We start from the raw sequence: 25,605 nt of genomic DNA, 5'->3' as shown, positions 1-25,605 counted from the left end.
CACTTGGCCAATTACAATGTGCTATTTGTCTTAGTCCACACCTCTAGGAATTTCTCCATTAAATCAGTCATATCTTACACATGTTGTTGTAGCCATGTTGGTTCTAGGATATCAGAGAAAAAAGGTGGGTGAGGTAATATCTTTTATTGGACCAACTTCTGTTAGTGAAAGAGAGAAACTTTGGAGCTACAACTTCACCGATTGAGTCTCTCTGATATGTTATACAGTCATGTTACACCAGGGGGAAACCCAGGCCATATTCAGAGCTATCATTTCACAGTAGGAGTTACAGGCTTCAGATGAAATAAATAGAGTTTGTCTTTTAAAAAGATTTTATAACAGGAACTGTTACAGACTTCAATATTTGGAATCATATCTTTAAGGGCAAGTCACTCTCTATTCACAGAATCCTGGAAGTTTAAGGTAGAAAAAGTCTTGGTTAGTCCATCTCCCAGCCAGTGCTGAACAGTTTCCAGTTGTACATTATTCTGTCCAATCTGACTGTCTTTTTGTCTTGTGTTTGTATGGCGTCTAGCACAATGAGGTCCTGGTCCATGACTGGGGCTCTTAGGTGCTACTGCAATACAAATAAATAATAATAATGGTAATAATTTGTTTTTAAATGTTCCAAGGTCTGGGGCTTCCACCACTTCCTTTAGGGAGACTACTCCACAAGCCACTAGATCTTACTGCCTAGACTTTTCCCTTTCTTTATTTCATCCCACCTCTTTCTTTATTTGTGTTACAGTGGGCCTAAAAGCCCCAACCAGGGTCCAATACAGTACAAATGTAGAGCCTATAGAGTTTACAATCTAAAATCTATTACTCCTAATTGTATTTCCATACATTAGCTTAAATAATTCCTCTTCCAGCATGGTGTTTACACTATTCAAATAGGTGTAGAATGTTATCTATCTCTGTAGTTATGTCAGTTGTTTTTAGCTATTAGTCTTTTCTTATACATCAGTTCTTCCTGCCTGCTGATCATTTTGGCTGATCTTGTGAGCTTCTCACAATGTGTCAGTATCTTTCTGGCAATGTATTAATTATAGCCAGTGACGTAATCAGAAACACCCAGTCTCTCTCTCTTTCTCTCCCCAAAGAGAACTGATTAATGGAATACAGCTCATGTATAAAAATACGTCTAATATGAAGGAAATTTTAGGTTGAGTAGCAGGAAAAGCTTCCCAACAGTTTGAATTTTAAGACAGTGAAAGTTGAGGGACCAGATGTCCTATGGCTTGATCACTTACAACTAGACAGGCCATATCACTAACTTCCGTGAGCCTGATTGGGGGCTGAGGGCAGGGCATATTTTTCATGGGACATAAGTGGGCTTGAAATGATCTGTTTTTTATTGGTAAATGTCGATTTCACCTCACATGCACAAACTGACAAAAATATTTCCATGGATGATAATTGAAATGTATAGAGAGGCAAAGTAAGAAAAACACTACTTGAGAACTTAATAGAGTTTGATTTAATATACTTTGTATATTTTGACATGTGATATTGAAAATTTGCATTTTAATAGTTCTAAAGCTTTATCTTTTTGAATGGCAGTGTCTACTGTCTTTTAATAATTATTGTCTGATGACCCATATTTTCTGACCCTCCGCATAATTTCCCACAGGTGTAAACATTTAAATCAATAAAAATAGAAAAGCTTAAAAATAAACATATTATCCATCTAAATTATCAACAAAAATGAAAATGGAATATGCCACGCCTAGATATAAGACTTGAATGTTGCTTCCTAATTTAAAAAAATACGTTTATGCTTGATCACTGGTACAATGACTCATACTGGGGTGATTATAGAATCCTCCCATTGTAGAGGAGCACAGATAATTTCTTTTCCGTTGGCAATTGAAGAAATGTATGTGGGCTAGTGCGGGGAATCCGGGTGTCTTTGCCAAATGACACTCCTTCCCTCAGGGAAGTGGAGTTTTGGGAGAAAAAGGTCACAATGGAGATATACAGGAAAGGTACCTGTTGCCTTTTGGCCGTTCTGTTGGATAAAGGTGAGGGGAATGTGTGACACTGTATAACTCTTCATTACTTCATGGTAATTGTGTGATTATGGGAGTGGGAAACTTGGTTAGGAAGTTGAACTGCTTAGACCAGTGGTTCTCAAAGCCGGTCCGTCGCTTGTTCAGGGAAAGACCCTGGTGGGCCGGACCGGTTTGTTTACCTGCTGCGTCCACAGGTTCGGCCGATCACAGCTCCCACTGGCCGCGGTTTGCCGCTCCAGGCCAATGGGGGCTGTGGGAAGCGGCGCGGGCCAAGGGATGTGCTGGCCGCCCTTCCCACAGCCCCCATTGGCCTGGAGTGGCGAACCGCCGCCAGTGGGAGCCGCGATTGGCTGAACCTGCGGACGCAGCAAGTAAACAAACCGGTCTGGCCCGCCAGGGGCTTTCCCTGAACAAGCGGCGGACCAGCTTTGAGAACCATTGGCTTAGACTGTTTCTCTAATAACTTTCTATAAAAAAGAGTGTTGTGTCAGATGCTAAGCTAGAAGATTTGTACCCATTGCGTCCTTACTGAAGAAAGGGGCAAAATCCATACAGCAGTATGGACCAACCTCCCACATCAAGGAAAGGACAGAACATGACTTGTATTACCAGGAATTTTCTGAATCAATGGCACTTGCTCTTCAGCTGAGTGGCAGAGCCATTCTGTCATCAGATGGGAGTCACAGTAATCTCATCCTCCAGTCCTCACACTGCAGCAGGAGATGTGCTTCAATATGTGATGACCCAGCATCTTTATCCTCTCTCCCTTCCCACTTTTGGCTGTTGGGATGACAGGGCTCTTTCTCTCCCTGCATGCGGTTGCACATCCAGCCTTATCTGAAGGAGGTTAATAAATGAATCTCAGTTGCTCCCACACAGCTGGATCCTTTTACTTAACACTCTCTGCTCTGTCTGATGCCCACATACAAGGTAGCTTATTTATATTATAGTTACCTCCATGATGTGCTAGACACTGTCCACACATATAGTAAATGTACTGACAGGTTTCAGAGTAGCAGCCGTATAAGTCTTTATTCGCAAAAAGAAAAGGAGTACTTGTGGCACCTTAGAGACTAACAAATTTATTTGAGCATAAACTTTCGTGAGCTACAGCTCACTTCATCAGATGAAAAGCTTATGCTCAAATACATTTGTTAGTCCCTAAGGTGCCACAAGTACCCTTTTTTTTCTAGTAAATAAATTGTGTACTGCCCCAAAGAGCTCATAATCTAAGAAGAGGGAGGGGAAAGAGGGATAAAACCTACTATCTCTCTGTGTGTGTGTGTTCACGTGCGTAAATGCTGTCAACTATTTCCATGTTATCATCAGTTAACATTCTGCTTATTCTACCTGGGATACAGACAGAGTGAGAACACCAGACATACAGCTGCTAGGAGCTGAGGATCCCAATTCAAGCCCTCAATCTGGTAATGGGCATCTAGAATGTTGGCTTGTAAGTTTTCCTTCTTTCAACAGAGAAGTAAAACAGTGAAAATATGAATAATTCATTAGACAATTAAAGTTCTCTGTTCCCCAAGGTTCCAAAGCATTGTTATATAAATGAAGTAGGCACCCTTGGTTTACAGCTGTGTGTCACCTCATTAGTATTTCAGGATTTAAAACAGCAAAGGAATGCTGAGTGGCTTTGACACTCAGATCAGGTATGAGACAACATTATTATACCATCAGATGTGAATCAAATGTTTCAGTGTCTAAAAGCCAAGAGACTGGATGGTGATGGGATTGTGGTAATGTGTTATAGAGCCCTTTCCTCTAGGTGCTGATTCAGATCTACCGAGGGCTGTTCACGGGTTGATGTGAAATCAGTTGATAAGTTTTAGTTTGTGTCCTAGTAAACCAAGTGTTCACATGAAACCTGCTTCCACAACGGGTGCTAGTTGGATCCTTGTCTGGCAGTATTAACAGAGAGGCCAAGGACTGAGAACACTGAGGAGTAAATCTCTCCTCCTAGAGGTGACCCTTCCAGATCATGGTTGAGGCACCTTAATGAGGCAATGTGGGGAAGCTGCTCCCTGCACTTTACCTGCTCTGTAGACAGAGGATTTCACTCTCCAGGCCAGGACAGAATTTCTGATAGAGCATGTTGACTTTTATGAAGTAGGATATCATGCAGATATTACACTGATATTTGTAAGGGGTGATTTCCTTATATGGAATGTAATCTCCCCCTAATAATGTGTCTCTTTTTATTGGAATTGACTATCATGAGAGTTCTGAGTATAAAACAAGGCTTGTGAGGTGACTCCAAGCCTAAACTGAGAATATGCAACCCTCTGAGATTCCAAGAGATGTTGGGAGAGATCATTCGAGTTAAAAAGCAGAGCAGCCTTAAAATTAGTGACTACTGTGGAAATGTCATTTATGTTTCATTGCCCAGACCAGATCTCCCTCCTGGTGTCAGATTGCACAGCCACCCAAATGTCCATTGATTGAAAGGAATTAGTTGTTTTTTTGGTAATAATAGTACATCCCATTGTATATTTCTTAAGTCTGCATTGTGCAAAGAGCAGCACAAGCTGGTGGCGCTAGCAATGGAAGGGTGCTTTGGAACACAGAGCCATACAGAATGCCGATTTGCTTACGTGAAGATAACAGGCTGTTTTGTAAACCCGGTATTTCATGCTGCTGTCATGGTGTTTAGAAAACAAGGGCATGGTAATAAGGTTTTATTTTTTTTAACAAATACATGGCACTACATTTTTAATAAACTTTCTTGAGTTTAAAACGAAGCTCGGTAGCTTAATTTAAAGAGAATTTAAGGGAAGCAGCTTTGTAGCGTGTGCCCTTTTGTTTGCCCAGAGTCCCATAGAAGCCACTGGGGCTCAGCCTGGGCACAGGGATCCACATATGTGGAGCATCTCACAAGATTGGGGCCTGTGAGATTATGGGAGTATTTTTCTGGGGAAAGCAAAGCCAATCAAACACTGTAGGAATAAGAAAAGGAATACTAGTGGCACCTTAGAGACTAACAAATTTATTTGAGCATAAGCTTTCGTGAGCTACAGTTCACTGCATCCGATGAAGTGAGCTGTAGCTCACAAAAGCTTATGCTCAAATAAATTTGTTAGTCTCTAAGGTGCCACTAGTACTCCTTTTCTTTTTGCGAATACAGACTAACACGGCTGCTACTCTGAAACTGTAGGAATACAACAGCAAGAGGGTTCGGATGCACTTTAAAACAGACATTTCAGTGCAGTAGTTTGACAATTGTTGTATTTATGGCAGTGGACCAGTGGAAGGATGTGTTTTTCTAAATTAATGCTGATATTTAATGACAGTTTGTAGAGTAGTGTGCACTTAAACTTACTCTTTTACATTTGCATTTAAGACTACAGTACATGCACGTTTACATACTTTCACTATGGTTTGATTTGCAGTATTTCAGCTGGATTTGTAACATATTTCTCTTCCTTGGTATTGATTCCTGCTGTTGATAACTTAGTCATTGCGGGAGGGAGAGAGTCCAGATTGGTAATGCAAAACTGCAGCATGTTGTAGCTGCCCCTATAACAAACAAATTTCTGCTCGACTATAATCATGCCTCAGTTGGCTCTGCTGTAAAATTAGGTTGAAGCGGGATCCTCGGCCACTGTATCTGAGTTGACCTATCCGGAGAAGCCAAATTCCTAACAAAAATAGATCTCAATAGCTTCAGGATTCTGCAGTCTGCTTCTTTATGAGCTAGGGAGTATCCCAAAGTAAGGTATTGGCAAACTGGATTGTGAATCTCATTTCCAGTAAGAAATGCAAAGGCATCTAATAAATTCTGTGGTATTCCAAGAACAAGGCGTCAAAGGTAAAGGATATATGTACTGTGTTAAACCCTAGATCCTGCAATTTGTATACATGCAAACTGCCAGTGACTGCAAAGGGAGATTTGCATACAACAGGATTGAAGGCTCTGGCCCTAAGTAGTTTAATATTATAAATGGACAAAGAGGAGAGAGACAACAGTGCAAGCCTGCCTGGCTGGGGTATGACTGTGAGGTTGTTCTCTTCTATTCAGTAATTAGAAAATACTGAATCTGTAAGTACTTGAGCTTCATTGCCTGGTTCTGCAGAAAACTGTGTTTGGTGTTTGCTAATTTTGGGTGGCCTGACTTGACTTTGACACACCTTCCTGACTGAGCACCCACAGATATATGGGAATGGAAATTGTGAACTCATTTCTCAATTTTGATGGGTGGCAATTGGTGCTTCTCCCTCAGAAAGGCCAGTTATTCTGCTTCTTGTGTTTTGGTAATATGTGTTGTCTATTTTTGTTTTTTTTACTAAAGATAAAGCCTCCAACCCGTCTAACAGGCAAGAAGACTGGGAGTACATCATTGGGTTCTGTGACCAGATCAACAAAGAACTCGAAGGGTGTGTGTTCCAAGTCAGTCAGACTTAGTATTGTATTTTAACATTCTCAATTGAAACAAAATTTTATGTCCAGCTGTTGATGTTTTATGTTTGAAAAGTATGCTGCTATTACAAGGAAAACATGAACATAAAGGAAGTAGGGTAATGTGGACGCATATAGCAAACCTCTTCCTCTTTTCTTTGAAAAACAACATGATCTGAGTGCAAGATTGGGTGCCAGGAAAACATGAGTTCTAAACCTGCCTCTAACATTGACTGCTTATCTGGCCTTGGGAATCTTTCCTAACCTCTCTGCCTCAATTTCTCAATCTGTAAAATGGGGATAATAATCCTTATAATTTATTTTCATAGAATATTTCATAGAATCATAGGACTGGAAGAGACCTCAAGAGTTCTAGTCCAGTCCCCTGCACGCAAGACAAGACTAAGTATTTATCTAGACCCTCCCTGACAAGTACCTGTCTAACCTGCTCTTAACCTCCAATGATAGAGTATACAGCCTTCCAAGGCAATTTATTCCAGTGTTTAACTACCATGATAGTTAGGATAATGTCCAACCTACACCTCCCTGGCTGCAATTTTTATATATTGAGTGATCTCCTTTCTGACTAAGCCATTCACAAGTTGATATAAAGCTTTACATCTTTAAAAAACTTTATAAACAATAACTAACGAACCCTCATGAGTCATGGCACTCCTGCAAAGTAGGAAAGTATTATTCTACCACAGACAAAGCAAAGTGAGGCACAGAGAAGGTTCAAGGCCACACCATGAAACATTCAATAAAGCAGGATTAGATTTCAGGAATTCCTGGCTACCAGTCATGTGCCCAGACCATGTGCACTAGACCATGTTCCCCTTTTACATGTGTAAACACCCCAGTTTACATAGATGCTGTGAGGATTATTTTGTTAAAGTGCTTTGAAGATGTAAAGCTATGGAAGGGCAAAGTGGCATTTCCTTTTAATTTTGTGATACCCTACTTGTCTAATCAGAAGATTTTGTGAAAGTCTAGAAAGTCCTAAAATCCCTGTGTCTGTTTTATTTGTAATGTGGCACCTTGGTTTGTTTCAGTCCACAGATAGCCGTGAGACTACTGGCTCATAAAATCCAGTCACCCCAGGAATGGGAGGCATTCCAGGCCTTGACAGTAGGTAGTCCTTATCTCCTCTCTCAAAGCCCAGAGCCCAGCTGGGTTCTTCAATAAGGAATTTATGGGGAGGCGGGGTTCAGTGGGGTTATCTAGTACCATCATTCCCATGCTCACTGAAACTGACACAATCAACTCCTTAATTCTCCTCCTCTGCAAGGGGATGAAGACTGAGAAAGAAGGATACTTGACTCATGTAACTGAAGCATGGAGTAGGTTTACTAACTGCACTGGAGCCAGAAAAACTCAGTTTCACTCTAGGTCCTTTGGTTTGTTACCTTCAGGGAGGTTTTTTTTTTCCCCACCGCTGCCACCCCTCTGCAGGAGAGGGCTCCTCAGCATGCTCTCTCGAGATTGGGGAAGCTGCCCATTTCAATAATTTCACAGTCAAAGAAGTGGGGTTCAAGCCTTGTGTCCTTGGGTGGAAGTTCCTCTGACACAATGAAATGTGACCCTTACCTGTTGGGGCCTCCCTTAGAGGAAACCAGCTGTGTTATTTAGGTTTGGGATGTATTGATTTCACCACCTGTTTCTGTTGCTTGAACACAGGTGCTGGAAGCTTGTATGAAGAACTGTGGGAGAAGATTTCATAATGAAGTAGGGAAGTTTCGGTTTTTAAACGAGTTAATAAAAGTTGTGTCTCCAAAGGTCAGTCTTTAAGCTATTTTCTATACCTATTTTGTAACAGTCTGGCCTTTCTAAAACCACAAGTAGCTCCCAAAGCGTGCAGCACAGTATCTGGCTCACTGTGCGAATTAGTCTGTAGCTTTTGTTTGCTGGGTGTTTTGCACTGTGATTACTAGTTCTCTCAGCAAGCAGCAGTTGTTTCTTATTGCTTGTGCAATACTTAGCATTGCTCATTTCTTTAATGTGGTGCGAGCACTTGTGTTACCCATTTTGTTTAAACATGATCATCAGCAGGGAGGAATTGTAATTCAGTGGTTAGAGCAAGGATCTAGGAGTTGGGGATCCTGGATTTGATTCCTGGGTCTGCTACTGACTTGCTGTGTTGTCTTGGGCAAGTCACTTAACCTCTCTGTGTAGCAGGCGGGTAATACTTACGTACCTTGTAGGGTATCTTATGGGGCTTGATTCATGTTTGGAAAGCATTTTGAGATTCTTTGGTGAAAGGTGATGTCAGTGCAAAGTATTATCATCACCATCATTTTCTTATGACAAAAGCAACTGGATACTAACAGGAGGTTTGATCCTTCTTCCATTGAAGTCTCTGGCAAAGCTCCTACTGATTTCACTGGGAGCAGGATTGGGCCCAAAGCATCCCATTTAGTCATGGTATAACTCCAAACTGAATTTGGCTTATGTTGTCTCAGGCAGGTGGAGACAAGATGACGTTTTATCATGAAACACGATGTAAATGTTACTTTAAAGAGGTGACGGAAGTTTTTGTCATGGTGAACTTCATCTTGTATCAGTGTAGTTAGTGATGAGTGCTCCTGGCCATCTGTGTTATGAAACTGTATCCCCGATCAGCACAGACAGGATACAGGGGGATATTCATACTCCCATCTAATGTGAAAACAGACTTTAATGAGCACACAATGAATTCCGATATTGAGTGGTTGGGTTGGTTTTTTTTGTTTTGTTGTTTTGGTTTTTTTTACAAAGAAGAGAGAGAGATTGACATGTTTTCCTTTCTTCCCCCTGCCCCCTCAGTACCTGGGAGACAGAGTCTCGGAGAAGGTGAAAACCAAAGTTATTGAGTTGCTGTACAGCTGGACAGTGGCACTGCCAGAGGAATCCAAAATCAAAGATGCCTACTATATGCTGAAGAGACAAGGTGGGAAGCAGCTTCTCATTCGTGCATTCCTGCACCCTACATGTTTAAGCAGGAATGTCACAAAGTGGGGTCACTCAAGAAGGCAGCCTGTATCTGGGGACAGGACTTGTTCAATCAGATGGTAGAATTGTCTACATGAGAATTTTACACTGGTTTAACTTAAATTGGTTTTTAAGCTGATTTAGTTAGTGCAAACCCCTGTGTAGACGCTCTTATTTTAGTTTGAGTGGATTATCTTGATTTAGCTTAAATTGATTCCTAATTAATTTAAACTAAACAAGCCTGGTTTAAACCAAAATAAGAGCATCTGAACAGCCTCATGCACCAGCATAACTACATTGCTTTAAAATTGCACTTTAAACTGGTGCAACTTTTTCACATAGGCAAGGCCTAAAGTGCTCAGAAGAGACGCTCATAGCTTCAGCACAAAAAGTCTGCCTTCAGAAGCCTCTATGAGTATAATGCAAAATTAAGGATTGGTGGGGCCTGGCTGTGAAATTTGATCCTTTCTCCAACTAGTGGCTAGGAGTCTGTGGATACCGCATCCTGCATTATTGTTCTCTGCTTGACTGTTCTGCTTCCCTTATGCTAAACATATACATGGCTTTGGATTTACATAAAGCAGGATTACATGGGGCCTTACGTTGGGGTTCCCAGGCCAATGTGAAAGGAGAAAGACCCAGAGTGGAGAGCTATTGATTATGTGGGTTGTACGGATGTGGCAAACTAACCCCTGGAGTGTTGGCCTTTCCCTAAGGAAAATATCCCTCAGTTCACCAGATAACATGCACAGGGATTTTGCTGTTGTATTAATCCTCACTGAAATATCCTTCCATCCCAATGTTCGAAGAGCTGGGTTGCATGTTCCCTCTGAACCCAGTATGTGAACAGCAGCTCTGTACTCTCTCTGTGCTGCCTGTATGCAGATAGTAGCACTATCCTGAGTGACTGCATGTACAAACCTACTTTGTTTCTCTTTCTTCTCAGGTATTGTTATGTGTGACCCTGTAATTCCAGTGGATAGAACCCTGATCCCCTCACCACCACCTCGCCCCAAAAACCCTGTGTTTGATGATGAGGAGAAATCCAAGGTAAAGTGAAGGCTGGAATCTTGATACCCACCAACAAAATAAAACAACTTAAAGTAAAAGGAAGAGCTCTGACTCAGCTCTAATCTGCTGGTATGTGGGCCTGATTTCACTTGGACTGTGGGTTTGATTCTTACCACTTGGAGACTCAGAGTTGAAATCCTGAGTGAGAGACCATCTCAGTGTTGTCACTGTCTGGCCATTTCTAGTTAAGTCACTCCTCAACTTCTGTAATGGAGGAGAGGAAAAGCTTTTCACCTTTCTGCACCAGGAGGAACTCTTGTCTAGTATCAGAAAGTCTCCAAGATCCCAATGTGCTTGTACTGTACATGAAAGAAAATCGGATAATTTAACAAAAAACAAAATAGCAAATCCATTGAATGACTCCTAAGGAAGTTACTGTAGCTGAAAAAGCTTTGACCTAAGTCTGCTTTCTCTGAGCTGTCCACTTCCCTTTCTCCAGTGCAGCAGCCATTGGATACATGATCTTTCTGCCTCCCTTCATTAAGAGGCTACTTTTTCCTAAAAAGTTCTCTTCTCTTCTTACAGCTTTTAGCCAAACTGTTAAAAAGCAAAAACCCAGATGACTTACAAGAGGCAAACAAGCTTATTAAATCAATGGTAAAAGAGGTAAGAAAACGCAATAGAATTATTTAAGAAACCCCTGTAGTAATGATCATTATCAGGGGCTTGCTTTGTCATTTGTAAACATTTTAACACTAGCTGGTACATAGCTTTAGTGACTCGTGAACAGCAGAATCACTGGATTTGTTTTTTCACTCTCCATTAGTATTGCACTAGTTCAACTATTTAAACCGGCCTGCTCATCTGTGCTTGCAGCTTTGGGGACTGAATGACTCAAGGGAATTAGCAATGAGGTCTAGAACCTTTCACCTTTAGGATTGCCAGTTCACATCCAGTCCGTAGTAACTGAAAGTTGATATCATCCAGTGGCTGTTGGGGGGGGCTGTGTGAAATGAATTTGTTGGTGAGTCTCACTCTGGGTCCCAGTTAACAGGTGTTTGCATCACAAAACATCTATAGTTGGTTCCCTAGTTGGAATATAATAGCAGAAAGGGCAAGGATCAAATGAACCATGCGGAATGAACTACCTTCTCACTTCTCAAGGGGGCACTCTGAATCAGGAATTGGTGAGGAGAAGCTTGAACTGCTGCTGTCTTTGTAATATCTGATCTATGGATATAGAGGACTGTCTCCAGGGTTGTCAATCTGGCATTTACCGCAAGTTGTCTACATGCACATATACATCCAGCCCTACTTATTAATGAAATTGAGATGTGTCCATCCACTCCAGTATCCAGGCGTCATGGAGTTCAAGTGACCCAATGTTGTTCTGGCAAGGAGAAATACAGTTTCTAATTTGGAGAGAATACAAGTCACTGGAATCTCTTTTCTGTATAAATTAACCCTGCCCCCATGCAACTGTAGGCATCACATTGGAGGGTCCTCCCTTATCTTTGGTGGAGAGCATATGTCATAAATATAAAGGGAAGGGTAACCACCTTTCTGTATACAGAACTATAAAATCCCTCCTGGCCAGAGGCAAAACCCTTTCACCTGTAAAGGGTTAAGAAGCTAAGATAACCTCGCTGGCACCTGACCAAAATGACCAATGAAGAGACAAGATACTTTCAAAAGCTGGAGGGGGGGAGGAAACAAAGGGTCTGTCTGTCTGTGTGATGCTTTTGCCGGGACCAGGTCAGGAATGCTCTTCAGAACTTCTGTTAAATTACAGGTTTCAGAGTAGCAGCCGTGTTAGTCTGTATTTGCAAAAAGAAAAGGAGTACTTGTGACACCTTAGAGACTAACAAATTTATTAGAGCATAAGCTTTCGTGAGCTACAGCTCACTTCATCCGATGAAGTGAGCTGTAGCTCACGAAAGCTTATGCTCAAATAAATTTGTTAGTCTCTAAGGTGCCACAAGTACTCCTTTTCTTTCTGTTAAATTAGTAAGTAATCTAGCTAGAAATGCGTTAGATTTTCTTTTGTTTAAATGGCTGTTAAATAAGCTGTGCAGAATAGAATGTATGTTCCTATTTTTGTGTCTTTTTGTAACTTAAGGTTTTGCCTAGAGGGATTCTCTATGTTTTAATCTGATTACCCTCTAAGGTATTTACCATCCTGATTTTACAGAGGTGTTCTTCTACTTTTTCTTTAATTAAAATTCTTCTTTTAAGATCCTGATCGCTTTTTCATTGTTCTTAAGATCAAAGGATTTGGGTCTGTGTTCACCTATGCAAATTGGTGAGGATTTTTATCAAGCCTTCCCCAGGAAAGGGGGTGTAGGGCTTGGGGGGATATTTTGGGGGAAGACGTCTCCTAGTGAGCTCTTTCCCTGTTCTTTGTTTAACATGCTTGGTGGTGGCAGCATAGGGTTCAAGGGCAAGGCAAAGTTTGTACCTTGAAGAAGTTTTTAACCTAAGCTGGTAAGAATAAGATTAGGGGGTCTTTCATGCAGTCCCCACATCTGTACCCTAGAGTTCACAGTGAGGAAGGAACGTTGACAGCATACATCCCTAATTAGAATGGGTTAGAAATTTTCTGGCGGATTGTTTTTGGAATGGAAAATGCCAATTTGTTGAAAGTGAATCATTTTGTGGAAATGTGTTGATTTCAACAAAATTTTGTTTCGGGAAAAAACAGAATGGAGCATTCCAATATTCCAATTCGAACTCTTCGGAACGGAATGTTTTGATTTTCTATTATGAAATGCCTTTTTGTTTAATTTTAAAAAAAATTATATTGTGTAATATAACATTTTAAAAAGTAAAAATGGGAACAAAACATTTCAATTTTATTGGAACAAAACATTTCAGTTGACCCAAAACAATTTTGTTTTTAAATTTCTTTCACAAGAATTTTTGAATTTTTTTTGGTTTTGTTCTATGTCAGAATGGAGGGCTTTTTTGAAATTGCAGAATTTCCAGCAAAATAGAAAATCTAGTTCCTGCCCAGCTCTATTTCAAATACGCATCAGCATTTCATCTGATGCGACTCACAGCTGAGCTCCTGCTGTTGAGATTTTGTAGGAAGATTCACTCTCCTCTTTTTGTTTAAACCTTGAAGGACGAGGCTCGGATCCAGAAGGTGACAAAACGTATGCACACTCTAGAGGAAGTGAATAACAACGTGAAGCTGCTGAATGAGATGCTGGTTCACTACAGCAAAGAGGACTCGTCGGAAGCTGATAAGGAGCTCATGAAGGTGAGTACAAACTCATCCCTCTGCATAGGAGTCCTTCAGCATTTCCTTCTTCCAGACTTTATGGAGCTTTACCTTTGCACAAAGTTGCAAATATGCAGAACAAAGTGGTCAATGATATGAAGAGCAGCGACCAGAGCTGAGAGCAATCTATGGGAACGATCAGCTGGAGATGATAATACTATGCACTTAACATTTTTCAGCTGAAGGACTCAAAGTTCCTTGTAAAGAAGCAGGCACTATCTCTATTTACAGGTAATGAAAATGAGCTCACCAAGAATGCATGACTTGCTGAGATCACACAGTGTGTCAATGGCAGAATCAGGAAGTCACATTTTCTGATTCCCACTGCCACTGGCCATGCTGCTTGTGGTGGAAAAAGTCATCTCTCAAAGCACCATATTCAAATAAACTTAAAATCTTTGATCCAAACAAAAACGTTTCCTTCCCTTCAGGGGAAGAGCTTGTAGAAACTGTATTTAATGGAGAGACCACCAAGAAAATAATAACCGAAAAGGACCGTAAAGATTGGTTTAATTTCTATAATAGACACAGATTTTTAATCCACCAGGGGTTCTCCATGGCTGTACATGCAAATTTCACTCTATAATATAAAAAATAAAAATGATACATACATGAGCACCTCAGGTGATGGTAAAAAAACCCACAATTAATTCAGAAACTTGCCGTTTCTTGAATCCATCTCCACCAGAGTGGAGGTAGTGACCTGTGTGCTCTTGGACCACTCCCTGGACTGAAGACAGGAATTTTGGTTATGGCACTGGACTAGGACTAAAGAGATCTGGATTCAGTTCCCAGCTCTGACTTTGAGGAAGTCATGTGGTTTCCTTATGCCCAGTTCCCCATCTGTAAAATGGGGATGATGATACTTCCGTTCTCCCAATTAGATCGTAGGCTCTTTGGGGCAGGGAGTGTACAGCACCTAACACAATAGGACCCCATCCTCATTTGGGGTCTTAAGGAGCTACTGTAGCAGGGATGATGATTAAAATAGTCCAGCATATGGAGTACAAAGAGAATTAAGCATAAATGCCGATAGCATTGAGGACTGATGATATCAGTGGCAGGCCAGGACATTTGGTGAGGTTTTTCATAGGAGTGGGTGGGTGAGATTCTGTGGCCTGCGCTGTGCAGGAGGTCGGACTAGATGATCAGAATGGTCCCTTCTGACCTTAAGTATTTATGAATCTATGAATCTATTTGTAATAAGACATGCAACAACTCACTTGCATGCCTTATGTGGTCCAAATGGTGTCCTCCATGCAGCATGACCTTCCAAGTACAGCGAGCTTTACAAAATGGCATCCCCCTTGGGGGCTGGACAGAATAGTCCTGCGGTCTGCCAGTGGGACAATGCACAACCAGTTGGACATGTAGTGTGTGCCTTGTGTACATAGTATGCCACTGGCTGGAATTCATCTTTATTATATTGAGAATGTAGATTGGACTTGGTCTCCTTATGCTGATAAAATAGTGAATAGCTCCCTATGGGACTGGGAAAGGGGAATTTGGACACCCAGTTGGACCAGCACTCACATCAAGAAAAGACTCTGGGTCTCCCTTCATACTGGGACTTCCATGCAGATGAATCATTTCATGCTGACTGCAAGAGCAGGGTTTGTTGCTGTCGATGGCTTTTGGCTAATAAGACCCTTTCTCCTGATCTCTCTTCCCAGGAGCTCTACGAAAGGTGTGAAACCAAAAGACGGACGTTATTCAAACTGGCCAGTGAAACAGAGGATAACGACAGCAGTTTGGGTAAAACAACCATCTTCCCTTTTTGGTGGGAAGGGTATGTGGCTTAAGGAGGAGTTTGTAGCCAGGCTGGTGTGGCCAGTAACTGTGCAGGGATACAGCAAGGGGGCTCTTAATGTTACATTACTTCTTTCCGTGCTTCCATGGATGTGAATGGCCTCTAACAGGCAGATAAAAACCCAAGGCCCTTAAAGCTTACAATCTAGATTAGAGCAGGGCCCTGGCAGTAAGAATTGGTAGGGAGGGAGGCTGTGTGGGAAACAATCTCAGTGAACACAAGGTAGGGGCATACGGCTCTTAGAGGAGGGGAAATGTCCCTTTGGGGGCTAATCACTGAGTTTTTATTATTTATTATGGCAGTGTCTCAGGGCCAGCTGAGAATGGGGCCCCATTGTGTGAGGCGCTGCACAGACAGCCTCTGCCCTGAAGACCTTGCAGTCTAAATAATGGGTTGTTGTTGATGATGATTATTGAGCATCCAAAGCAGTAGAGAGAGCAAAGTGACTGAAATCTCTACTAGAGTTTTTGCCTCTCTCCCACACCTAGGGGAAATTCTGCAGGCCAGTGACAATTTATCCTGGGTAATAAATTCCTATAAAAAAATAATCGAGGGTCAAGTCATCAATGGTGAAGTGGATATCCCGACACTGTCTGCAACAGAAGGTGAGTAGCCATCTGTTCTGTTTGGTTTTGAATCCTGTCATTTTGAATTTCCTCTTGTGAAGAGTGTCCAATTAATTGCAAAAAAAAAAAAAAAAAAAAAGAGGAGTACTTGTGGCACCTTAGAGACTAACAAATTTATTTGAGCATAAGCCACCAAATGCATCTGATGAAGTGAGCTGTAGCTCACGAAAGCTTATGCTCAAATAAATTTGTTAGTCTCTAAGGTGCCACAAGTACTCCTTTTCTTTTTGCGAATACAGACTAACACAGCTGCTACTCTGAAACCTGCAATTAATTGCAGTAAAGGACAGTATTATCAGCTGTTTGGGCTAAAATCTGCCTAGGTAGGAATGGCAAATCAGCTCCCAAACAGCAGCCATTGATGGACTCATGGATGAGTTTATAATTCTGGCCACTGGTGACAATGCTTTGACTTGGGAGGCTCTGCCATTTCTATGGCTCGCTTTTTAATAATGAAACCTTATGACGTGTGACATTCTGACTAAGCAGACCTGCATGTGAGCCTGGCTTTCCTGTCTGGATTACTAACAGCTGATGTGGAATGCAACCTTTTAGTTAGATTATTCATCCGTCCTGGCCCCACCTGAAGGATTAAATACCATCAGGGGAGAAGTTAACATACATTTATTGTTTATCTTGTTCTCTGTGCTTAAATGTAAGGTTGGGAGCATTATCTAAGGGATTGGAGCAGGGGCCTGGGAGTTGAGGGATGTGGGTTCTGTTTCTGGCTTTGCTAGCAACTCGGTGTGTGAATTTAGGCAAGTCCCTTATGCAGCCACTGTCTGCCTCAGTTTCCCCATCTGGAAAATGGGACTAACAATACCCACTTCTCTGGGGTGCCATGAGGCATAATTATTGTTTGGAAAACACTCTAAGATTCTTGGATGAAAAACATGAGGGAAATGATCGTTGTACAGAATGGTGTCCCTTGTCATAGGGAAGAGTGAGGATTTGGTTGTGATGAACTTGAAGGGGACTCTGGACACAGAGAAAGCCTGTAGTTCTTTTTGGCTCGCTAGTAACACCTTGATTGACTGCAACCTGTGCTGCCTATTGTCACCACACTGGGTCTCCCAAGTTCTAGCCAGAACTAAGCAGGCATGGAAAGGATTGCCAACTACACTACACATGGTACATGCAGTGGAGAGAGCAGCGGCTGGATTGGGCTCCTCTTTTTATATAGAAGTTTCCTAACTATACAGTGTCCAGCTCAGTAGCAGTTTAACAGCAAATACTCCAGTGGAAAGTATCTAGGTTTCCTCTCTTCTGATGAGTCCAAAATTCTGATTAAAAGAGAAACCCCCTTACCCAGAGCATCTCTCTGATAACTTTGCCCTGGCTATTGCCTTCACATTGTTCAGAGCCTTTGCTCCAGCTGACTGCAGTCCCTCATAATTTTTCTCCCCATCTCTGCAGGGAGCGATCCCACCAGTAATCTCAGTGCACTCATTGACCTCGCTGGCATGGACATCTCCAGCACCCCGCCACCAACAATGCCACCTTCAACACTAACGCCAGCACCAACGCTAGTGCCGACACAAGCTTCATCAGAAATTCCCATCCTCCCACCTCCTCCCCAAAAGTTTGGTCACTCGCGGAGCCGGTCCTCCAGCCAAGTAGAAGTTCCTCTGACACATCAGAGCAGCACGGCCAATTCCCTCTTCTTGCTGGATGAAGAGCTGCTGTGTTTAGGTAAGAGGCTGGTGTGGCTAGGGTATGTTCTGGGGAAAGGGTTTTATCATGGAGCTTGGTTCTTGAGCTGGGCTGCAGAGAACAGTGTATCAGTACTAGCCATAGATTGCCAATTCTGTGGTTTATTATTCTGGTTTGTTTTGGATGTCATCATTCAATAGACACCTAAGAAGCTCTCTCCACAGAGTGGCCCTGTGAATGGGAATTTGGCAGTAGGCTAGAGTTAAAACCTCTGGAGACTCCTCCTGAAATAGGGTTAGGTCACAAATGCAGTGAGTTTGCTGTAATCCCAGTCTAATCCCTGCGGGTGCTTGTCCACATCAGAAAACCACCACCACACTTGGTTACAAGTTTCAGGACAGAAATAGCAGTGGGTGTTATGGTTAGGAGAAAAGTGCATTAGCAAATCTGCATACAGCAGCCTGCATAGTACGTGCCTTTGGGACTCTGATACTGAATAACGGGATGCTACAGGTCAGGAAACAGGAACATTGGAAGTGCTGCATGGAGAAGCTTGCCTGTCTGTGCAGGACATACCTGCATGAGATCTATGAGCCTGTGGCTGATCATTGACATGGAATGTGCATGTCTCTTTAATCAAGCTTTCAAACTGTAGAGTTGAACTGAGCAGTTTTATCACAGTGGTGAAACACCCTATAGGAGGTGGGAGAGGGTTAGAAAAACTAGCCGTCTAGCTCCCTTTCTTATTGCCTCTTGACTTTAATGTTGAGAATTTTTGCAGTTTTACTCCAGTATCCAAATCTTTTCTTCTGCATTCAGGCCTGAATGACCCAGCCCCCAGTACAGTGAAAGATTCAACCAAAAACAACCAGTGGAGTATGTTCCAGGTATGAAGAGAGGGATTTATTGACAGAAAGACTGTCATTGTGGGAGGTCTCTGAGCACTCTCGATGTTGCAGTGGTGGTGCTTTTACCATATCCTGCGGGAATGCTCACATGCAGGCCAGAGATGATAACTTCCAGACGTGAAGGCCTGTGTCTTGCCTCTGGCCTTGTGTAACTGGGATATCTGAACCGGTACAGAGAAGATATCTCTGCTTTCACTTTCCTTCTTTGTATGTGCTGCTTTTTGGTATCTTAACAAATCTTGATACAAAAGCTACCCTTTCACATGGGGAGGATGTCGGTAAGTCTAGACTGAATAGAAACACAAGGGATGCACCCAGTTTGCAAGGGAATAGCTGTATTCTGGACTGAATACACTCGGAGGCCAAAGGCAGAGTCCATCGTCCTAGGAGACTGGGACTGCTGAATGAACAGTTAGCACCTTTCAGTTGTTGCTACATTGAAATGTACTGTCCATCTTCTTTCCTCTCTGCTCTGGCTATTTACTCCTGAGGGCATTCTGTGCCAAAAAATTAAAAATTCCGTGCCAAAAAAATAAAAATTCTGCATACAATATTTTAAAATTCTGCAAGTCCCGTCCTCCCCAGCACAGCCAGACTAGTAGCTGAGCCCAGTGCAGCGTAGGAGCCACCAGCCAGGTCTTTCCAAGTCCTGCCCCCTGCCCAATGTGATTTACCGCTCTGCTGGCTGCCCTGGGCACCCCAAACATACTGCTGGGGAGGGCTGCATGACCGCTCTTGTGGCTTCCCTTTGCTTCCCTTTCAGAAAGTAATTTTTCTGCATGGAAGCAAAGAAATCTGTAGGGGACATCATTCTGTGCATGCACAGTGGCACAGAATTCCCCCAGGAGTAGGCTATTGTAAGTTTCTCTGCTCTGTTAGGATAGGTTTCAGAGTAGCAGCCGATGAAGTGAGCTGTAGCTCACGAAAGCTTATGCTCAAATAAATTTGTTAGTCTCTAAGGTGCCACAAGTACTCCTTTTCTTTCTGTTAGGATACTGCCCTTAGGAATCCCCATCCAAATGCCCATAATAAACATGGCCACCTCAACTTCTGACCCTTCCCCACCTAGCTCCTTTCCACTAGTAGTATCCAGTCCAGCACAGCACCATATGCTGTCAAGTAAACTACAAATTGGATGTAGTCCAACAGATGCAACATACTCTTCTGCTTGCTTCCTCCCCCTTCATGTCCTAATGGGTAAGGCCTATCTCAATGAGTTACAATGGTATCTAAGGCATGGCAGGAATTAATAGCATGCACCTGTGCCCTCTGTTGCAGAATGACCAAATGGACCTGGACTTCTTTAGTCCGAAGCTGGTGACTGTCGCCTGCAATACTGCAGTGAACCCTCTTCTTCATTACACGTCACAGTCTGTGTGTGGAACATCAGCACCTCTGCCTTCCACTTTCACAGCCTCTCATATCCCTGCACCTAATGCAGCCCCGTTCTTGTTCTCTGCTGGACCAGCAGCCCCTCTGGGCCCGCCAAAGACTATGCCAGTTCAGTACCTCAGTTCAGCCGTGGGAGACAATGCTTTGCATAAGATGGATGCACTGGGACATCTTCTTGAAGAGGCCAAAGGGTAATAGTCCTGGATTTTGCTTCCTCTCTCCTGTTTGAAAGTTACCCTTGCTACAGCTGTCAGGTTGGCAATAAGGATGTCCTGTTTCTCGCTCTAGTTTGATGGAAGTTTACTGTTGGATAGTGATGATCTTACATTTATTTAGCATCTCTCCTCTTGAAGGATCTCAAGCACTTTACAAACTGATATACGAATTATACCCAAAGGTCACTGACACACCACTGAAATGCAGCCAGCTCCACAGCATCTGCTTTGCACTGCACTACACTACAGTACACAATGGTTTAGGTAGGCAGATTGGTAAATTGACCAGAACACTGGGGCTAACAGGGCCTACTCTTGTGAAAAGTGCCCTGAAATCCTTAAATGACCATAAGTTACCAAGACCCTTGTTTTCATCTCATCTTCCAGCAATATTGGGTCCCAGCACAATGCTGAGGCACTGGCTCATTGCTGATTTGGAGAGGAGTGACACCTCCCAAATCACCACCACTCCCTGAAACATTGTGTAATATTCACCCAGCCCAACACTGCTCAACACACAAGACTATACAGTGTCATGACACGAGGGTATGATTGCAGGCCACTGGTTTCACTCTAGTGATTTGCCATTGTGTCTGGTAGTGCGGGAGATGGAGTGAAAGCCTGCTTCACGCTCAGTGCCATCACTGCCACTTCTGCTAGCCAATATAGTTCTTAATTTGCCACTTCTGTTTTTGTCTCCCTCCTAGGACTTCAGCCCAAGTGAAGTCAGCGCCCTTGGTATTCTACCCTGGGGTTACCTTGCCAGCCACTGTCACCTCTGCCCCTTTAATATCCACCACAGGATTGCCAGTTGCTGCTCCAGTGGCCCCTACTATTCCTTTTCCAAGCAGCTGCACGGCAGGTTCAGGAAGCCCTCTATATCAATCAGCTTCATTCCAACAGCAGGGCAGCCCTCTGAAAGGGCCTGATGCTTCTTTGGCCAATGTCCATGTTCCACTGGAATCCATTAAACCCAGTAAGTATCTCAGACCCTTTTCAGCCTGCTCCCAACCCTGGACTGTCGCTGTTCCAATACTCTGACTCTCAGACGTTGTCAGTTAGCGGTATAGGGCCAAATTCTCTCTGTAGCACCCAGACAACACTGAAGCATGTCTATAGGGTTGCAGGGGTGGAACTGAGAGCAGAATCCAGCCCTTAATACAGATCGCATTTAGGTTCTGGTTGTAGCTTTCAGGTTCCCAAGGATGGGGCTGTTGGCAGCTAAGCATGGAATGGACTTTCTTTCATGTGGAGCTGCCCAGCCCACAGTACAATATGTGCAAAAGATTGTAGGGTCTCAGGCCAGGGTTTTATGGCCACCACCTTCCAACCAGCAAGAGAATTAAGAGGTTTTTAAGTCCCTTAATTTGAAATTACTGTTTCTCCTTGGAATCCCCTTCCTGTGTTCTTGGTACACTGCCGTATGTGTACTATAGAGCTGACAGTCGCCTCTGAGACTGTGCTGCCACTTACAGCGCTGGAGTGCTCTGAAACAACACACTGCAACATGCCTCTCAACCCAGGTGCTAAGAGCCTCACTCCTGACACTGCAAACCGTGGTTAGCTTTGAGCCAGGGTCCCTACTGTGTAGCAGTGCTGTCATCTTGACACACACCCAACTCTGCTTCTTGCCTGTGCTACTGCCATTACACACCTCCATTGTGTTTTATCTAAAAACCATTGGGCTATGTCAAAGCCCAGTCAAGCCCTGGCTAAGCAGGAAAGCGACATGCAGCATGTCTGTTCTGAACAGGCAATTGGACTTTTGATAAAGTAGGTGGTTCTGTCAGCTCTGTTGCATTCAGAGCACAAAACATTTTGCTTTTCTGAAGTGTGTTTTAAAACCATGGAAAGCTTCTTTGTTCTCTGAGGAAGCTCCTGCCAAGGAGAGAAATGCCAGGTATTGAGATTCCGGTGTCGAATTGCATAATGCTACTACATATATAGTCTCGTGTTTCTTTTCCCCTTCCTTCCATCCTCAGGCCGTGCTCTTCCTGTGACAGCCTACGATAAGAACGGGTTCAGGATCCTCTTACACTTTGCCAAGGAGTGCCCGCCGGGGAGGTCAGACGTGCTGGTTGTGGTGGTGTCCATGTTAAACACAGCACCTCTTCCTGTGAAGAACATTGTACTGCAGGCTGCAGTACCAAAGGTAGGGACACACAGACTCAAAGCTAGATTGGGATCCTGCTTCGAAACAATGGGTGTGAGCTCTGGGACTCAGACATGACATTACAGTGCTAGCTTTTCTTGGGCCTCTACTCTTTCTGCTTCCAAAGAGCCCTAGAAGAGAGGAGAGATGGTCTCTGTGTATCCTAAGTAACATACAGCAACAGATACTGCTGGTAGGGAGCATGTTCCCCCTGCAGGGTAAGGTCAGCTCAGCTTTATGTTGGTGTATGCACTGGGTTGGGGTTAACTCAGTGGCAGGACTGTTCACACACACTAAGCTCCATCCTTCAGTCTTCAGGGGTTTGAGCTTTAAAAGGCCTATTGACGCCACATGGAAAAATGTTCCATTCTGGCTCCACCTACACAACCATAGCAACATCAGGGACCCTGTTAAAACTTGGCTAACCGTTGTGTAGCTGAGACCTACCCATGTCCCTGTAATTGGGTTAAAGCCTCAGCTTCCTGACAGCGCGATCAATGAATGGAATAAACTCCCAAATGGTGGGTTTAAATCCCATTGAAAGGGACATTTAAAACTAAACTGGACATTCAACCAGAAAATATACAATAGGGAATAATCCTGTCCTGGCCAGGAAATGAACTAGAAGATCTAACAAGGCTTTTCCTCTTGTCTTTTCTGATCACACTGGGGCAATGATCCCATGTTCTGAAATCCCTCCTCCACCAAAGTCAGAGGTTGTCGTTCAACAGAATAGGAAAGCTTGCTTCTAAAATGCAGACATAAAGCAAATGGGGTGGGGGTGTCCAGTTTACAGAACGGGATTGAAAGACATAGTGGAAGTGGAAGTAGCTCCTGGTCATGTTTTTAGAAAAGGGAAGAGACAAAAACGAGACAATTTCACGGGCTATTATTATTTTGCACTGTGCCCTGGGAGAGGTTTCAGTGTGAGCTTTTGATTTTTTCCCCTCTCTAGTTTTGGATGCCTGATTATAGTGTTTGAACATAAGCTCGGAACTTGGTTGTATTCTGTCTGCATTGGCTAAGGCAGTGGTTTTCAAACTTTTTTTCTGGCAATCCAGTTGAAGAAAATTGTTGATGCCTGCGACCCAGCGGAGCTGGGGATGAGGGGTTTTGGGTGTGGGAGGGGCTCAGGGTTGGGGCAGAGGGTTGTGGTGCAGGGCTGAGAGCTGTGGGATGGGGCTAGGGATGGGTATGGGGTGCATGAGGGGGCTTTGGGTTTGGGAGGGCTCAGGGCTGAGGCAGGGGGTCGGGGTGCAGGAGGGGGTCAGGGCTCTGGACTGGGGGTGCAGGCTCTGGGCTGGGGCCAGGGATGAGGGGTTTGGGGTGCAGGAGGGGATGCCGGGTTTGGGGGGGCTTGGAGCTGGGGATTGGGGCAGGAGGTTGGGGCTTACCTCAGGCGGCTCCCCGTCAGTGGCGCAGCAGGGGTGCTAAGACAGGCTTCCTGCCTGTGCTGGCACCACAGACCGCGCTGCACCCCGGAAACAGCCAGCAGCAGGTCCGGCTCCTAGGCAGAGGCACTCTCGCTCGCAGGCATCGCCTCCCTACCTCCCACTGGCCAGTTCCCGGCCAAAACCACTGGGCTAGGGAATCTGTATTAAAATCTTCCCAAGGACACCGCTGTGTTAGAAATGGTTTTCCCGGCCAATGCATCATCTCCATGTTGATTTATTTTGGTATGTGCCTATGACTATATGCTCAGTATAGACCAGGCTTATCTGTGTCTGCTGCTCCTCCCAAATGAACACTTGCTCATGTACACAGCTCGGGTGTGCAGCCTGTGCGTAAACCCTTTGTTACCCCAGTGCAGGTCACGGTACCTGAAGATTCCTTTTGTTTTACATTTGCAGTCCATGAAAGTGAAGTTGCAGCCACCCTCGGGTACAGAACTTTCTCCATTCAACCCCATCCAGGCACCTGCTGCCATCACCCAAGTTATGCTGCTGGCAAATCCCGTGAAGGTGAGAAGGGCTCAAAACTTCAGCAAAAGTGACTTCTCTTGTTGTTTTACGAAACTGATGAGGATCAAATTCCATGTGGGTTTAGGCTAAACATTTGTACAAGCGTGAGTGTCTGTCACCAAAGATGAATTACCCTGGAGTGCTGTCTTGAGGCAGAGTGAGATTAATCATCGCGGAGAAGTATGTTGGCATATTAGCAGTATCTCACCCCAGGGACAGGGAGTCAGGGGAGGAAGAGATGGACTGTGCTTTTGCCTCGCTCCACAGCAATCCTTCTAGATCAGTTCCTGTACAATTCCCCATAATGTTAACACTTCAGTGGAAAGGAACAGTTAGGGCTCCATCAGGGACTCTTCCCTCACCCCTTATGTGATAACATTCATGGTGATAGTTTACAGGGTGACATGAATTGTAAGAAGTGATTGGGTATAATAGAAATATTATTGTTTTATTGAGTCTGTAGCCAGACTAAGTTGACCTAATAGCACCTAGAAAGGTCCTTCTTCCCCGTACCTTTGGGATATTAACTGAAGTTTTAATTATGACCACTTAAATAACATAGTTAACCCCCTCTCTTCTGATCATCATACTAGAAGCATTCAGCTATCATATTTACCTGGAGCACCTTGCTATCCCTGTTGTGTGCTATCCATTTGAATAAGATGTTCCAAAACCAACTCAACTCAACACAACTAATATAAACAACAAAGGGGAAGGAACACAAGCCACAGTAGGGAAATAATAGGTTAACGAATATTTAGAGAAGTTAGATATATTCAAGTCAGCAGGGCCTTATGAAATGTATTCTAGGGCTCTTAAGGAACTAGCTGAAGCAATTTTGGAGCCATTAGTGATTACCTTTGAGAACTCATGGAAGAAGGGTGAGGTCCCAGAGGACTGGAGAAGGGCAAACATAATACCTTTAGAAAGGGGAACAAAAAGGCCCCAGGGAATTATAGACGAGTCAGCCTAAATTTGATACTTGGAAAGATACTGGAACAAATTATTAAACAATCAGAAGGTAATAGGGTTATAAAGAATAGCCAGCATGGATTTGTCAAGAACAAATCATGCCAAACCAACCTAATTTCCTTCTTTGACAGGGTTACTGGCCTAGTGCATGCGGGGGAAGCATTAGTCATGATATATCTTAATTTTAGTAAGGCTTTTAACACAGTCCCACATGACATTCTCATGAGCAAACTAG

The 25,605-nt window shown here is 43.5% G+C and overlaps 1 protein-coding gene and 1 long non-coding RNA gene across 4 annotated transcripts in view; one reads left to right on the top strand and one right to left on the bottom strand.

Annotated features, from left to right (window-relative positions):
* Positions 1 to 25,605, top strand: part of GGA3 (golgi associated, gamma adaptin ear containing, ARF binding protein 3) — a 36,931-nt gene that overhangs the window by 7,092 nt on the left and 4,234 nt on the right. For both annotated transcript variants that reach the window (XM_038372013.2, XM_038372012.2), the window contains exons 2-16: positions 6,314 to 6,398; positions 7,473 to 7,548; positions 8,098 to 8,196; positions 9,223 to 9,346; positions 10,334 to 10,437; positions 10,984 to 11,064; positions 13,523 to 13,660; positions 15,355 to 15,436; positions 15,980 to 16,096; positions 17,534 to 17,809; positions 18,590 to 18,657; positions 19,957 to 20,261; positions 20,993 to 21,261; positions 22,268 to 22,437; positions 24,288 to 24,398. In XM_038372013.2, the coding sequence (XP_038227941.1) occupies positions 6,314 to 6,398; positions 7,473 to 7,548; positions 8,098 to 8,196; positions 9,223 to 9,346; positions 10,334 to 10,437; positions 10,984 to 11,064; positions 13,523 to 13,660; positions 15,355 to 15,436; positions 15,980 to 16,096; positions 17,534 to 17,809; positions 18,590 to 18,657; positions 19,957 to 20,261; positions 20,993 to 21,261; positions 22,268 to 22,437; positions 24,288 to 24,398 (2,105 nt within the window). The remainder of the gene's footprint in view (positions 1 to 6,313; positions 6,399 to 7,472; positions 7,549 to 8,097; positions 8,197 to 9,222; positions 9,347 to 10,333; positions 10,438 to 10,983; positions 11,065 to 13,522; positions 13,661 to 15,354; positions 15,437 to 15,979; positions 16,097 to 17,533; positions 17,810 to 18,589; positions 18,658 to 19,956; positions 20,262 to 20,992; positions 21,262 to 22,267; positions 22,438 to 24,287; positions 24,399 to 25,605) is intronic.
* On the bottom strand, positions 173 to 25,336 carry LOC122456734. Of its 2 annotated transcripts, none has more exons than XR_006275763.1 (3): positions 24,258 to 25,336; positions 10,572 to 11,810; positions 173 to 577 (listed from the first exon to the last, which is right to left on the bottom strand). It is a non-coding gene; the product is annotated as an uncharacterized LOC122456734 (long non-coding RNA). The 2 variants fall into 2 exon arrangements; XR_006275762.1 differs by having other exon boundaries at positions 10,572 to 11,788.

This window comes from Dermochelys coriacea, chromosome 14 (assembly GCF_009764565.3).
Source record: "Dermochelys coriacea isolate rDerCor1 chromosome 14, rDerCor1.pri.v4, whole genome shotgun sequence".
NCBI lineage: Eukaryota > Metazoa > Chordata > Testudines > Dermochelyidae > Dermochelys > Dermochelys coriacea.
Note: the sequence above shows the minus strand (reverse complement) of the source record. Positions and strands in the feature narration are given on the sequence as shown.